At 45.5% G+C, this 16391-nt stretch overlaps 1 protein-coding gene across 10 annotated transcripts in view; it reads left to right on the top strand.

The window, feature by feature from the left end:
- The window catches only part of arhgap32b (Rho GTPase activating protein 32b), a gene marked incomplete at its 3' end in the record, with an annotated part of 173871 nt that overhangs the window by 95697 nt on the left and 61783 nt on the right, over window positions 1-16391 (top strand). For 3 of the 10 annotated variants that reach the window (XM_079283251.1, XM_079283249.1, XM_079283242.1), the window contains exon 2: window positions 13905-14025. The exons of 6 other annotated variants lie outside the window; for them this stretch is intronic. In XM_079283251.1, coding sequence (XP_079139377.1) covers window positions 13931-14025 — 95 coding nt within the window. In that variant the 5' untranslated portion in view covers window positions 13905-13930. Of the gene's footprint in view, window positions 1-13904; window positions 14155-16391 lie in introns of those variants that run through there. One more of the 10 variants, XM_079283252.1, reaches the window with a different exon arrangement.

Genomic DNA, 16391 nt, shown 5'->3' with positions numbered 1-16391 from the left:
CCAATCATACATTCCACCATCTCTCTGGCAGCTGGCAAGCACACGTCTTCGGCGATTGTGTGCGGTAGCCCCTTTCTCGCTATTCTGTAACCAGATATGAAGCCCGTAGTGCGTCATTTATAGACCAACACATGAATGAGACTGCAGTTGTTTTTGGCTGTTTTGTAACTCCTCCAATTTCGATATAAAGAATGTAAGGGGCTTTTGACTTGCACTGGCATGCTTGGTGTTCAGGTGGCGACGTAAATAAGAGCTTCAGACTGTTAGCCAGAACCTCACTGCACACCACGCACTGTGGCTTTGGGCAATCTGCGTTGCCAATCCAAGTGAAGCCCAGACACAGATACTTTTCATCATATTCAATCTTTTTTTCCCAGTCTGATGCTCACCCTCGTTTCCTCTTTTTTCACCTTGACTGGGCCGATGTGCTCCCGATGTGTCTGTGCTATCCCTTCCTCCTTTTCGGTCTCCTCCGTCTCATCTTCCTCTGACTCTGGCTCGATTTCTTCTCCCGGTCTCTCCCCAACGCACCTCTCCATTCCCCTCGCCTCCGATTCCTCTCTCTCGCTCTCCTCTTTTACGACTGATAGCTTCAGATGTCCCACCTGACAGTTTTTAAATTAAAATTACATTTTTTTTAATATTTAATATTATTACGCCATCAGACCGCCATTACACTTTTCCTCTCGCGCCCCCTAGAGGCAGCTCGCGCACCCCCAGGGGTGCGCGCACCCCACTTTGGGAATCCCTGTTCTAGAGGAACGGAAGACGTGTAACAGTTGTTCGTGGATACGTATTAAAGTAGTCTGAAACATGTACAGTTGTCGCTGGATTTATTGAGTTAACAGAATGTACAGGTAAAACACAAATCAGAGTAATGGCTTCTACAAGACGTGTCATTAGAAAGTGGAGATGGAGCTTGGAGTTGATTGATTGGGCTGTTTTGTTTGATGTTTATTGTTTATGTCATTAGTAAATATACACAAATGAACCAGAGATAAATGGACTCAAACATTCACCTGGCACAAACTGTGCGTTCTCTAAACCTGATCAGTGATGCACTTTTGCTGACAGAGAGCAGCACTGGCAAGCCACCCATGCCTCATTAATCAGAGCAGGTGGAGGGAGGGTAATGAAGACTGGACATGCGGGGAAGCATCCAATCAGTGGGCCGCAGGTTTGTGCTTGGGCGACTTTCTGTTGTGGCGAACGCTGTCAAAGATAATTGACGGGAGAGATGCCGCTCTTGGACCCGAGGATTAGTTTCAGGGTGACGTTCTTTGGTCCCTCCTCTCGCGACACTCTGACACTCCTCACTCAGGCAGTTATTCCGTGGCTGCCGTTGTGCAGATGCACTGCAGAGGCCACGCAGAGAGCAAACGATGACGCCCCTGAGCCTCGATGAAGTTAGCACTCTCCTCTTACTCGGTCTTATCCGCCTGCTTTCTGGAGTGCCAAGTGATTCGAATATACAGCTGCTGCCAAGCCAGCACTGCAATTAAAATAATAGTTTCCAGTAATGCAGTCAAGTGGTTTCAGTAGAAGAGATCTGTGAATAATTCAAACTGCAGATACAGAAAGCAGCGCTGCTATTTATTCATATGCATTCCACTTGATTAGGCTTAGAACCATTAACTGCCATTCTAATTCTTTGTTTGTGGAGCTCTCTTTGCTGGTGCTGATTGAAGGATCATTTAGCTCATGTTATGTCAGATTCATGCTTTTACTAAAATGCATTATAAACATGCTTCTAATGCTTATAATATGCTTACAGCACTTTATAATTCAAGTTATATGTACTCGTGAATGTAGAGCGCTGCATGGAGGACGTATTGCTGTAGGCCAACCAGGAAGTTAGTTTCACACTGGTTCCCTCTACAAAAGCCAAAGGGATTTCTCCATTGGATTTTTGACTATTGCAGAAAATAAATGTATTTGTTTGAATATCAATGTGTGTGATACTTCCACGTTTTGTTCAGAAACCCACTTAAAATATTTTTGAAGCATGAATGCAATCAGAAGAAGTAAAAAGCTAACTTTGGGCTGTAAAGGAGCTACAGCACAGTCACATGACTATACATCACCACCACTAAGCCAAAGGAATCAATACTGGGAAGGAAGAAGGGTTTTGGAACATCTCTAATTGGGCTTTGTTTCAATTTCATCAAATCCCTTTCTGCTTATCCAATCCGGTTCTTAACGGATCTCGGTTCCGGCATGTTGTGGACATCATTCATTTACCCGCAATATAAAAGTCAAATTTGAGCTCGTCTGTGTTTTGTACCTGTGCGTGATACGCTGCTGCTGCTAACGTTAGCTGCGTGGGGGCTGGGAGACATCCTGGACGTTGTCCAGGGAACTAAAACGCAGCAGAGGAGATCGATAGACGCACAGAGCCAGGTCTTTCATTTGATATGTTGACAGAGGCTACAGTTCATTTGTATTAGTTTGTTTATAGGCCTTCGAATGAGTCAAATTGTTTTTATGGGCTATTGCTCTCATTTATTTGATTTTGTAGCTGTTTTTGTTTCCATAAACACGTCTGATTTGTGTCCTCTCTCATTAGACAATAGAAAAGTGAAGTACAATGTAAGTGTGGCTGTACTGAATAGTAAGCTTAGAAGCTTCAATCACAACGTTTGGATTCTAAATCAACTTTTGACAACTGTATTTTTTGCATGTCATGTTTAAAGCCGGTATTTCTGCACAGTTGCAGAAAACGATGAGACTATAGCGATATTATTAGGATTACTCCGTTTGTAGAATTAGATGCCAGTGGTGGCTTTGTAGGATGGTTTCCAACTCGCGTGATCCACCTAAAGGGAAGCACCCACTGACGAGTTATATTTATTAAAGGAAGTCGATTTAATACAAATGATTTAATCCAATGAGTCGCTCAAAGTGAGGATTTATTTTGTGGGTTATGACGTCGTTCAAAGCGTCACTCTAATACCTCAATAGGACCTTTTGTATTCCGGCCACTCAAAGTGCTTTAACACTACATGTCGTCATTCACCCATTCATACACTGATGACAGGCCAATCATTCATACACCGCAGGACCCGCCTGCGGGAGCAATTTGGGGTTAAATGTCTTTCCCAAGGACACATGGACAAGTCTTATCGAATCCACAGTTTTTGGGAATTTGGAAAGATGTTTGGAAAGTTGATACCCAACCCTCTGCTGGTTAATGCACTTGTGTGTGCTGTCAGCGTATCTTACATGCAGTGTTGCTCTTCGTTCTATCACACCTGAATGAGATATTCATTTGCATATGAGCGAGGTTGTGTTTTCTCATGGTCTCCATCACTTAATACCCTTTAATCCTCTTGCACACACATGAAACCTGGTTCAGACCCAGGGTAAGGTAATGGCTTCTTAAGCTCACTTTACATAGTTAGCAGTAACATGATTACATCTCCAGTAAGCTGTGTTTACACGTTCAATAGTTGCTCAAGTTAAGGTGTGGACAAATATGTGGCTAAAAGGTAATATAACCAAATGGATGGATGCATTCACTGACCACTGTTATTCATATCTTCTTACTTGTGGTCTTTGTTTTAACATGAAGGTGGTTTCATTTTTACACCGCCAAGCTGCTCCTGTTTCTAACACACCATTTTGCATCCGCCCCGTTGTGTGACTTGAGTTGAAACCGTGTAAGTCACCAGACAAAGCACAGCAGTGGACCAGGCAAGTAATTTAAACCACTGAAAAGTACCCCAGCTCTGTCTATTGAGTTATGCTCATCCTGATTACATGAAGATGTTGTTACAGCAATTGAAATAACTACTATTAGCATACTATTAAAGTAATGCAAGCTCTGTCATTTTTGCCTCTCCAGTCCACTCATTTTGTAACTTGGTAATTCAGATCCACATTTCACCTTCTATTACATTATCTCCTCCGGTAATTCACTAAGCGTGGTCGCCCCACAGTGAGCCGCTGTGAGTCGGTGGCTTATCAGATTTCAGCCTGCTAATTATCAGGACATGTTTATTACCCAGAGCTTCCACATCAGCAACAAGGTCATTCATTTTCTTTCCTTGGAAACATTTGGTTGAAGGCCAAGCCACTCGTAGTTGAACTTGAAGGGCCAACGGTCTGCTTTTCACTCAATACTCATGTTGTTGTGCTAAGGGATAAAATATTTGTAATGCACACAAATGATGTTTTAATGAGCTCATCCCCGGTGAGGATTCACACTTTGGTGTAAGTGTGTGTCTGAAATGTGACTGAAGGTCTCCAGTCAGGTGTCATTTACTGGTTGATCAAATTAGAGATGCATGGATCTGACTTTTAAATTCCAGATAAGAGTACCAATCCAATGTGACGATGAAATACACATAAATGTACTGTATTGCTCTTTTTGAAATAATAATAAAATAACCAGATCGCCCAATTGTCACGATACTCGATCAAGCTATTTGAGGTAGCATCTGACCGCTATCTGATATCAGTATCGCTGCATCACGAGATAACCCCCCCCCCCCCCCCATTTTGGACTGTTGGACTGGTGTTTTGATCATCCAAAATAAGATTTATGGAGGGCAACTTGTGCTACAGTGATGTAATTCACTGATTAATGAGTGTGATGAAACTACTACTTTATTGGGTGATTTTAGTAGCTCTCTATCGGAGCGTGTTTTCTGCAGAACTGCATCTCTTTCCTATTGAACTATAAAAACAGGAATCAATGGTCAAAGCCAGATGAACTCAGGCTCCCTCCTATGTGCTAGTACTGACATGTTCATGCTAGAGTGGGTTTGCTCTATCTATGGCTGGCAGCATCACATATTCCACTGCCTGTGAGATTGAATTTCTCGATGCTGACCAAATGCAGCGTAGTTCATCCAATCCTCTGCCTCATCTCCTGTGACCCAACCACATGCCAGTCTATCAAACACAAGCACGGCAATGCAATCCATTCTTTTCAGAGCGTTTCCCAACATCTGCACATCTACGAAGTGACGGCCTTGATTATTCACCTGGTTCTATGCTGACAATATTATATTGTTATTAAATTATTTATATATTATTGTTCATTATATTCAACACTACCTCATGCAAACTAACTACATTGTTTCAAAGTCTGGTAAAAGCACACTAACTGGTAGAAGGACCATGTTAAGGGTCAACTTTCAGCAAAGGATCCCGCCTTGGCTTTACATCTGAGGTCATACATGTCTGGAAACTTTGAATGGACTTTGGTTGCTCTGTAAAGATATAGTGGAGCAGAGCATGAAGTCACCTGCATGTGAGCGTGCCCTGCTGGTTAGCTCCCGGCCGGTGGTTACAGCTGATAACGCCGCCCCGAGCGATTGTGTCATTGTGGAAACGTAGCATCGAACCTCCGGTTCCCCCCTCAGGTGAACACTGTTAGCTCAGTCAGCGCTGTTTCTGTTGTTTAGCACCGTTAGCGGTGAGTCGCCGGCTCAGCGGGCGCCATGTTAAGAGACGTTTAGAGATAATATTTTTGCTCTGCATTTTGAATCAAGCACCTTTAGCGTACACTATTTCCAAGCCAGCATACAATATTTTAGTTCTTTAGATGAGTGAAGGATTTTGTCTTTTTGAGTAACCTTTCAGAACAGCCTCGCTCTTATCAGCTACCAACTGCTGCTGCACAGACAACTTCTTGAACAGAGAATAAAGACTAGACGAGGCTGCGGAACATGACTGAGAGTGCTGCCGGCTGCTGATCACATTCAAGCATTTAAAAAGTTATTCTGAGGACCCTACTAACAGAAGTAAGCCGAGACATTTCTCCACACTGCAGGCTTTACGTTGTCGCTGACGGGGTTCAAGGTTGTTCCACATGTTGAAGAGGCGACGCAGAACCGGGCTCGTCAGGATTAGAGGAATGTGGAGTGTAGTTCTACCCTCAATAAACACAAAACACTGGGTGTCGGATGTCTGACAGAGGCTTGAGAGAGAGAGTACATTTGGAGCTCAGAATAGGCACCAATGCTACCAATGGATGCTGCTTAGATATATGATGAAATCCTAAAGGATTCCTCAAAGAAAAGGTGAAGGAGCTTGACATGACTGGTACGATACGTAACTTATAGCAAGGGTTGTTTCCAGGCTGTTACTTCAATGTGACTCATGCGTTCATTTGCATAACCATTAGTGGTTGTGCGATTGCAGCAGGAGGAGAGAGAGACTGTTGGCAGAAGAGCCGTGGACTGCAGCGTTGGGAATGAATTACGATAAGCTGATATATTTGAATATATTTATTTCGCTAAATAGGGAGTTTACAACCCTCGTCCTGTTTTGCCACTTCAAACCAACGGCTCTGTCGGAGCTCATCAGTGTGTGTGAGAGGGAAGTGTGCATATATGTTTTATTTGAAAATGTTGAAATAACTGCAGATAATTCAAAACATTTTACGGTCAATCTTCAGTGATGTGAACAATGCATGTTTTTTGCTGAATTGCACCTTGGGAGTTGCAGTTAACTTTTCCCCCAAAGTTTTTAAATGCACATACTTTAGATTGTGAGAGCTAAAACTGTTCATCTTCTGTACTGATGGTTCAGGAGAGTTTCATGCTGATCCAAGCTGTAGTGCTGCGACCGTGAGTCACGTAACATTGTCTGTGGGACTCCTCCTGCAACCAGCACACATCAGCATTTTAAGGTATTACATATAAAAATAATCACAAATACAATCAATCCTTCACACAGGAAATAGACACCGTTTGTGCCGGGCTGATTGGACATGTATACATAGTCGTGGGAGTTCCAATTAGCAAACTCATAAAAAATAGTCGGGGCAAAGGAAACTTTGCCAGATGTGACATGAAAGCAGCAAAATAAATAAGGAACAGATGTTTAAAGAAATGTGCTATTGCACTGTGGTGTTGTAAAGATGACTTTTAATCACTGGTGACAATGTGAATAGCGAGAGAAGGACCCAGGTTGTTTTGACATTGTCACAGCCAAACTTCAGTGTATTCTCAGAGCACTGCCACGATGGAGGTGCATGCTGCTCTGGTGGTAAATAGTTTGTAGTGGAGAAGCTCTGTCGTGATGGAATGCCCCCTTGATATGTCTGCAGAACAAGCTTTGTAAATGGCTCCTCTGCTGTCCATCAGACACCATGACATGACTACACACTGCTGACATTCAGCTGGGCAGTCAGACACTCAGCTGAAGAGGGTTGCAGAGTCCATGGGAAGCTGAGCGCTGTTGCTGGGAGCTCCGAGAACCCGCCCTGAAGTGCCAAGGAGACCGTGTTGTCCTATTTGCATATCAATATGTTTGAATAGTGGGTGCTTTCAGTGCTGAGGGAGAGAGGAGGGCTACGCCGGACGGGCATCAGACTCTTTGTAGTGTTGGGTGAAACGATCTGCACTGCTAATGCCTCCTTTCCCCCGCATGGTAGCGCTCCACTCGACACAAATATTACATCATCATCTGATTGACATAGTGGCGCCACGTGAAACTGCGGTGACATCATCATCAACGCAACACACTGGATCCTTTCATGGGCAACCGAACAGAGGAACGTCTGCGCCTCCATAAATTGACGGTAATCGCGGTTTTGTGCAAGGAACATGGCCCGTTCTTAGGGAAGTGCCGATTCTGGTGACGCTTCTCTGACCAATCAGCGGCCTGCAGTGTTTTAAGTCCACCTTCTTGTATCAGCATGCTAACAAAGATAAACATCATGTTAGCATTCACCATTGTGCCTGTAGCGTGGCTGTAGACTCTTGCTGCATTCGTGCCAAATCAGGCTTTAGTTCATGCAACGGTGTTGTAGTGTCACTAAATCGCCCTTTGACACCAAGCGGCTGCACAGTAGCATCTTTTGTTCCCTTGTGGCTTGTACAGTTCTGGATCGTCTGTTACGTTAACTTTTTACCACAGGCCGCTTTGGGTTTTTTCCAACCATCAAATAGGGTTCGTGGAATATTTGGGTCCAGCCCCAACTATATCCTCACATGGAACCATGTCTATGTAGTATGACAGTAAACACAGCAGATTGCATTTGTTCTGTGACAGCCTGCATTACTGCACTGGACTGAATGTGCAAATGAACAACTGATGAATTGTAAATCACAACTTTGACTGATCACTAGTGGTGATGTTCCAGCATCCAGCAGTAGAAGGCCCAGCATTCAGTGCACGTCTACATTCAGACTGCTGGTGAAGATGGCAGGAATCAAGAAAAGGTCCCCAATCTGCTGTCTGGGTCTCGTGACACGTCTCAATCTCAAACAGCTTGTGCCTCAGTGACGACGGCGATGATAATCCATGGCATCAATAGGCCTTGTTTTAGCTGCATCTTCTCTTTGCGTCGTAGCTGCGGTGTCTTAAACTGTAAGAGGTCATGTGGGTGAACTTCGCCATCCTAGTATTGATGTCATGCTGAGGGGGTTCTGTGTGCATTCACGTGTCTCGCTTCCACTCCAGAGCTGCTCTGCTTCCCAGAGGGTTTAACGTGGGATCCAGTCTGCTAGGAGAGAATGTGCAGCAACTGTAGCAAAACACAAGACTGAAAGTTCACAGTAACGCGCAGACGTCATGGGATATAAAGTCATCTTTTGTGTGATTGCACATGCAGCGTTCATATTTGTACCGATGATGATTTAGTTTTATTTTGGACAAAAGTGTGAATTAGATTTGATTTTGTTTGTGGTCAACAAAAACGTTTCAGTGTCCTTTTCCTTGTGCATTTTATTTAATGTCCGCTCAGCATACTCAGGCTACAGCTGTCGCCATCTTCTTTGATGTGTACAGTTACCATGGTTACACCTATTGCGAGGTTTGTGGAGAAGGCTCTGTATGCTTACCGTCCGTATACCGGACTGTCAGGTTCCTACACACAGTGTCCATGTGGATCAACCCTGCAGTAATACAGCAGACTGACTCTCCTGGTCCAGCTGCTCCCTCGCTGCCTCTCCCGCTCGTCTGGCATCAGAGAGTAACTTTCAGGTTCACCCTGGTACTGTAGGGGTCGAGATAAAGTTACTTCATCATTAGCGTACCTCGTTATAAATGTGTCGGCGTGCTGCCTGGATGTGTTTTTGCTGCTTCTTGTCTGTTGTGTCATCGTAGATGAGTTTGTCATGTCAGTCTAGAAATCACCTTTTAACCAGTTACTTTAACAAACACTGGCAGACATGAAGTACAAGATGGTGCTTATTAATAGGGCGGGGCAATAATTCAACATGATGATTCATCTTTCAACTGAATAATATTGTGACCGAATCATATATCGAGACATTGTGATACACATGGTCAAAATTCATAATAAAATAGCAACACCAAATCAACTTCCTCACAAAATCTGAAATGATAAAAATTCTGCTTCTGGGAATACTCTGGTAAAAATAGGCTTTACCATGTGCTTATTTAATAAAGACTATTTATTTATTGAATTACATGAAGGGATGTATCTCGTTATCAACACATGACATGACCTATATGACCTCTATCCCCACTCATTAGTGCAGCAGCTACCTGCCTCAAACCTGTGATGAGACACAACCCTGGATTCTAATGAAGCCGACTTTATCACCAGGTACTGATGAGAATGAAGGATCTCGACTGTGCAGAAACTACTCGGTCTTGATTTTTTTATCTCCTCGGAGCCCGGGCTCTGTCCTCTCTCAAGGTCGGCCATTTTCTGGGTTTTCTGCTGCATCAGGTATTTGTGGGAAGCTCTGCCCTACCTGCCTGGCATACACAAACTCGCTGCCTCCTTTTTTACACACTCGTTTCCCTCCGCGCACAACAACAAAAGAGATGCGTATCGTCACGCCCACGGCATATGCATGCAGGTGCTTCCACCCGAAAGCACTCGCTTAATGTCAGCTGGGCCAAGCTCACGTCCTTGCTGTGTGACTTGGGAGCTGTTTACAGTGATTTAAGAGCTGGGCTTTACAGTAGCCCGGGACAAGAGATGAATTTCAACATGTGACCAGCGCGTCCACAGCTCACGCTGCCTTCACGCTCACATCACACCACTCGGTGTGCTCATAGCAGTCGATATCGCCATGCACCGTAGCTGTCTGGTCCATACTGTGTCCGTTTGGTTGGTTGGTTGAACTCCATGAGTGCCTACAGACCCTCAGAAGTTGATCCTCTTTCCACCCAGACTCGCAGGCAGCCGGGCCGTCCGGATGCGTTCTTATTCCATGGACGATCACAGGTGAAAACAAGGTGGCGCATTAGTTTCTGATTGGTCCAGAGGGCGGCTTATTCGCTCACCATTCATACCGTCGCAGTGTTATTTTTAGAACGAAGCTCCCTGAATCGCTCGGAATGAAAAACTTTCTTAAAGATGTAAATTAACTTCAGCATTTTAGATGACTGCCTGTGAAATGAAAGAAAATCTGTCTTTTATTATTTGTGATCCACTTCTTTCTATGTCTATTATTATGATAGATAGTATATGTTATATGTAACAGAGAGCCCCCGGGAGTTACGTATGCCGAGCAGCTGTAGAAGCAGCTGCTTCAGTGTGTCTTGTGAGGATCCTCTCCTCCCACGCTCCTGCTCCCCTCCCACCTCCCCTCCGTCTCTCTCCTCTCGGCATCATCCTCCAGGGATTCACAGTGCACAGCCATTCACCGCCACACAGAAACGGGCTTGATGGACTTTTCCGTCCTCCTCTGTTTTCGATGGGTCGTTCCCGCGATGCTCCTGTCTATTTCCGTTGGCCGATGACGTTGTATTTCAATGGGAGGTCGTCATGTGGTGGGCTGTATTGGAGCAATAATACACGGCAGGGCGTTCTCTGCTGTGATTATGGGTACTCTGATGATTCAGTGGGTAGGAGATGAGCACGGTTGATAGTCAGGGGGCGACTCCTCCGGTTGCAAAAAGAAGTCAGATTGTACAAAAGTTGGTGGCGTCTCCTCATCGTCTTGTTGTAGTCATGGGAAAAAACTGTTTACAAACTTATTTAATTCTAGTTTTCCTGAGAAGAGCATTGAGCCAAAGACTCTGACCCCTGCGGTGTTCCACCGAGCGACACATGGGGTTATTCCTTCCAGTGGCCATCAAACTGTTCAACTCGCCCCCAGTCTCCCCACTCAGTCTGGACATTAACGCACTAGGAGGCCCAGAGGTCTTACTGGACTCGCTAACGGACTTACAATTACATTGCAATTACAAGCCGTCCAACTTCTGGCACAGTGCAATACATCTTTTTACTTAATTCTACCGACTGCAGCTCGTATGCACGCTCATAGTTCTTCTACGTTTGTGTTAGTACTTGTGTTTGACATTTGTTGCTGCGCTATTCTTCATACCGTGCGTTTCATTCGTGTACGACTGCTGTTCCCCCTGGGGATCAATAAAATGCCTTTCCAGTAATGAGACAAGATCCACTGTCTTACTGCCGGTATAACTTTAATTTGCTGGAGGAAGCTATTCTGTAATCGTGTCAGAGCGTTTCCAAAGTCTCTTGTGTTTGCAGAAATCTTACAGTAAGCTTGTTATTGCATAACAAGCTTCTGGTGTCTGGATGTGTGATTGTGTTGCATTTATTCATCTCGATTGGACAGTTAACATCATTGAAACCAGCATTGAGCTGTTCTTCTTGAGGTGAATGGCTGGACCAGGCGGCAACCTCCGGTTCTGCCGAGTGAAGCAAATGTGGAAGTATCTTAAAACGTGCATTCTCTCTAGTGTCCACCAGGGGGCGACTCCCCTGGTTGTATAGAAGTCTATGAGAAAATGACTCTACTTCTGTCTTGATTTATTCCCTCAGTAAACATTGTAAACATGAGTTTATGGTCTTAATCTCTAGTTTCAAGCCTTCAATACAGCATGATGTTCATTTAGTACAGCGGTTCCCAAACATTTTAGGCCGCGCACCCCCTTCTACATCCCGACCGGGTTCGCGCACCCCTCCCCCCCCCCCCCCTTAATAAAAAAAAATTTAAAAGAAGCAACAGAGCCTTTTAAGCCTTCATAGCCGCATAAGAATCGGACCAATGAGAGAACAGTTTGCTCGCGCGTGGCATTTGTTTACAAGATTTAGTCCGCTGTTAAATGTTGCAGTGTGAACACAAACCGAACAAAGGAGCAAGTGCAACAAAGCAAACGAACTGAAGGTGTGAAAACGCCCTGAAACACTGCAACAAAGTTTCAATAACTTTCAGTGACACAAGGCGTCACTTTTAAAGAGCAATACGGATGCGAGCACACACGCACAGGCTCAGAGGCAGATTATCACATTTAATTTACAATCAATGAGCGACTAATGTAGCCAGGATGTCTTCGGACAAAGCATCGATGCAGCGACACAGTGTTGTTGGACACCGGGATCATGTCCAACTTTTTTGCTTCTTTCTCCCCAATCATACATTCCACCATCTCTCTGGCAGCTGGCGAGCTCACGTCTTCTGCGATTGTGTGCGGTAGCCCCTTTCTCGCTATTCTGTAACCAGATATGAAGCCCGTAGTGCGTCATTTATAGACCAACACATGAATGAGACTCCAGTTGTTTTTGGCTGTTTTGTAACTCCTCCGATTTCGATATAAACAATGTAAGGGGCGTTTGACTTGCACTGGCATGCTTGGTGTTCAGGTGGCGACGTAAATAAGAGCTTCAGACTGTTAGCCAGAACCTCACTGCACACCACGCACTGTGGCTTTGGGCAATCTGCGTTGCCAATCCAAGTGAAGCCCAGACACAGATACTTTTCATCATATTTCCTCTTTTTTCCCAGTCTGATGCTCACCCTCGTTTCCTCTTTTTTCACCTTGACTCCGCGATGGGCCGATGTGCTCCCGATTTGTCTGTGCTATCCCTTCCTCCTTTCCGGTCTCCTCCGTCTCATCTTCCTCTGACTCTGGCTGGATTTCTTCTCCCGGTCTCCCCCCAACGCACCTCTCCGTTCCCCTCGCCTCCGATTCCTCTCTCTCTCTCTCCTCTTTTACGACTGATAGCTTCAGATGTCCCACCTGACAGTTTTTAAATTAAAATTACATTTTTTTTTTTATATTTAATATTATTACACCATCAGACCGCCATTACACTTTTCCTCTCGCGCACCCCCTAGAGGCAGCTCGCGCACCCCACTTTGGGAATCCCTTATTTAGTACATTTTGGTCCATTTAGAGTCAAACAGACCATAAAGCAGGGGATGCTTTAGGGCAGGGCTACACTGTGATTGACAGGTCTCTGCTGCTACCAGAACCATATACGACGTCTCTGTCACTCCTCCACATATCAAATATGGTAACTTCCCTTTATCGGGTGCAAGAAACCAACATGGCGACGGCTGTAATACAAGATGTTGACGGCAAAATCTCAGAACTCGAGGCTGCAATACAGCAGTCCACAAAGCAATAGGTGACGTCCCGATGACTACGTCCACTTCTTATACACATGGTCTAGATACAGTGCTGCTTCTATATGAGATAGAGAAAATGGCATTTTTCATAAAACAAGGGATTGGTTTGAGAAAAACAAAAGTTTAAACCATTGATGTTCTGGGTTGAAATAGAGAGCGGAGGATATCACGGCGGCCAATGTTGGTGTCTGACTGTTAATCACAGAGCGCCGTGCGTGCCAGAATCTCCATGTGTTAACACCGAAGTGAAATCCTGCTTTGCAAAGCTCCATCAGCATGACTTATTTGATCGATAGACTACACACACAATTAATGATTTTTTCTTCTTCCTCCCTGCCCTCTCATCCTTCTCCCATGCCAGTCTTCCCGTTCCTTTTCCTCTTTACCACAGTCCTTCCTCCCCTCTCATTATTCCCCACTTTTTTTCCTCCTCCGTCATCCTCCCTCTCTTGTCTCTACATGTGATTTCTTAAATCTCATTCGTATTTCTCCCCCCTGATCTACCTCTTCACATCCTCCCCTTCCCTCCCCCTCCCTCCCTCTCTCTCTCTCTCTCTCTCTCTCTCTCTCTCTCTGCTCTTCTGGCAGGCTGCTCATTGCAGTGAGTCAGTATCATGGAGGCAGGCAGCGGGGCTGCCGCAGCGGTGGGGAGTGCAGCGCTCGGACTGCTGGGAGCCACAGCCACATCCGGCCATGACATCTTGGACAGGTAAGAGCGAGGAACGAGGCCGACGTGCGCCCTCGAGGGGACAGACGGGCCCGTCCTCCGTCAGAGTAAGGCGAGGAGGAAAAGTGTGTGTCTGTGGAGAGAAGAACCACACCTCAGGTTGTAGTTTTGGTGAGCATGCTAGTTTGTTTATAGTCAGAGTAGGGGGGCTATGGAGTGTGTGTGTGTGTGTGTGTGTGTGTGTGTGTGTCTGTCTGTCTATCCTATTATGCTCTGTGTGCATGTGTGTGTCTTCCGCTGTGTCATTACTCTCGCTGTATGGGAGAAAAACGCTCAGTTTTTGACAGTTGGAGAAACTGGTTTGGCCTCCTCCATGCCTCAAGGAGAAATGACACCAGGGTATGCGCATGCAGAGGGGAGAGGAGGGGGGGTGGCGCCGTAGCTCAGCCGATAGGGTGAGTTTGCACAGTCACCACCCCACCCTCTATTTAACCCCCATCAGCCCATAGCCACTCGGGTGACTACTAGCCACCGCCGGAAACCCCTCGTTGAGATTCCCCGTTGCTGGCGGATGAGCCAATCCAAGAACCACCGCCTCCACCGACGAGCCAAATGGATCAGCTTTCAGCCAGTTACGTCATCGCTACAGCTGTACACCCACACACCCGTGCACTGTCATCGCACACACACATACACTCTCAAACATTCACACACATGGACTCGCCTCCCAGGGATGTTTTCGGACAAATATAGCAGTCACACGTGCATGCGATACAAACGCACACACAACAAACAGACGTTTGTCTTTGCTGTCAGGGTGAAGGGGGGGCGGGGGGCTTCTCTGGACTTCAGCTCTCTCATTGGCCAACAGGTGCTGTTGGGAGGATCACTCATCAAATCAATCTCAGTTGTTGTTATGCTCTCAGCCAAACTAATCTCCCAACACGTCCCGGGGATCTCCTATGACACACTGAGCAAGCCGAGATGGAAATTTAGGCGGTGACTCATTTAATCATTTCTTTACTATTTCTGTTAGTCATTGATCGCATGCGGACTCCACCAGCCTTCTCCGAGATCCACAGAAATATACTTCCTGCCTTACATCTGTTCCCATGTCACTCCACCAGGTAGCCTGTAGCTTCCCTCCCCAGCGTTATTGCTAAGGCAGCATGATGTGGGTTCATTCCCACCGCTGGATTAGTGTGTGCGTCACTGGCTGCACATGTGTGTGCATCTGTCTGTGTTTTTATTTTTGCAAATGTTTGCTGCTGTATGTTATCTTTTTTGGAGGTTGATTGAGGGGGGGGGGGATTACAGTTAAGGCTGCTCAGCACTTCACTTCCAGTCCTGAACTGGGTCTAAATCCTGCACTGGGGTTACCATGGCAGCAGCAGCTTAGCATACATTAGACAGCGGTCCAAAGTTACTACTGGGTGTGAAGAGAGGAGAGCGATGAAGAGGAAAGGGGAAAGAGATGTTCTTCTTCTACTAAATTCATTCGAGATGATGTCACATACAATATATGTGAGGGCTCCATTGCAGCGGAGTATTTATTTTATCGGGGGGGGGGGGCAGTGCATTATAGGAATCGATCAGATCATCTGCAGCCAGGAGTCAGGGGGCCAGATTTGGGAAAACTAGGCCCCCCAGGTGGTGATGCAGAGAAAGAGAGTGAAAGTGCTGTTAAACTGTTTGTGATTCCTCTATCCAGTCAGACGGATGAGAGGACCACAGAGCAGTACAGTAGATTTAGAGGTGCTACATTTCATATTCAGAACATCGATATAGCATCAAACAACTATTACCTATGTAAAGACAGAGTGGATCAATTTCTACCTGAGCAGAGAGTGAAGTCACATTCCCTCTGTGTGTTCAGGGGGCGACTCCTCTGGTTGCAAAAAGAAATCCGATTGTGTGGAAGTCTATGAGAAAGACTCTACTTCAAACATTGTAAACATGAGTTTATGGTCTCAATCTCTCGGTTCAAGTCTTCTTCAATACAGCATGATGTTCATTTAGTAAATGATGGTCCATTTACAGTCAAATAGACCAGAAAGCAGAGTATGCTTTAGGGCAGGGCTTATTGTGATTGACAGGTCTCTGCCGCTACCAGAGCCGTATACGGCATCTACGTCACTCCTCTGCATGTCAAATATGGGAACTTCAGTTTATTGGCTGCACAAAAACCAACATGGCGTCGGCAAACTCTGAACTCGAGGCTTCAAAACGACAAACCGACAAACCAATGGGTGACATGACGATGACGACGATGACTGTAGACTGTGTGTTGTTAGTCAAGCTGCTCTGAGCTTTGTTTTCATAGCCGGGCCGACTGCACGTGAATTTAGTACATGTTCACTCTGCACTGCTCTCATACGGCGGTTACAGCCGGTAACGCCGTCTCAACC

Source organism: Melanostigma gelatinosum (assembly GCF_949748355.1).
Source record: "Melanostigma gelatinosum genome assembly, chromosome: 14".
NCBI classification, from domain to species: Eukaryota; Metazoa; Chordata; class Actinopteri; order Perciformes; family Zoarcidae; genus Melanostigma; species Melanostigma gelatinosum.
The sequence above is the reverse complement of the archived record's forward strand: the minus strand, read 5'-3'. Positions and strand labels throughout refer to the sequence as shown.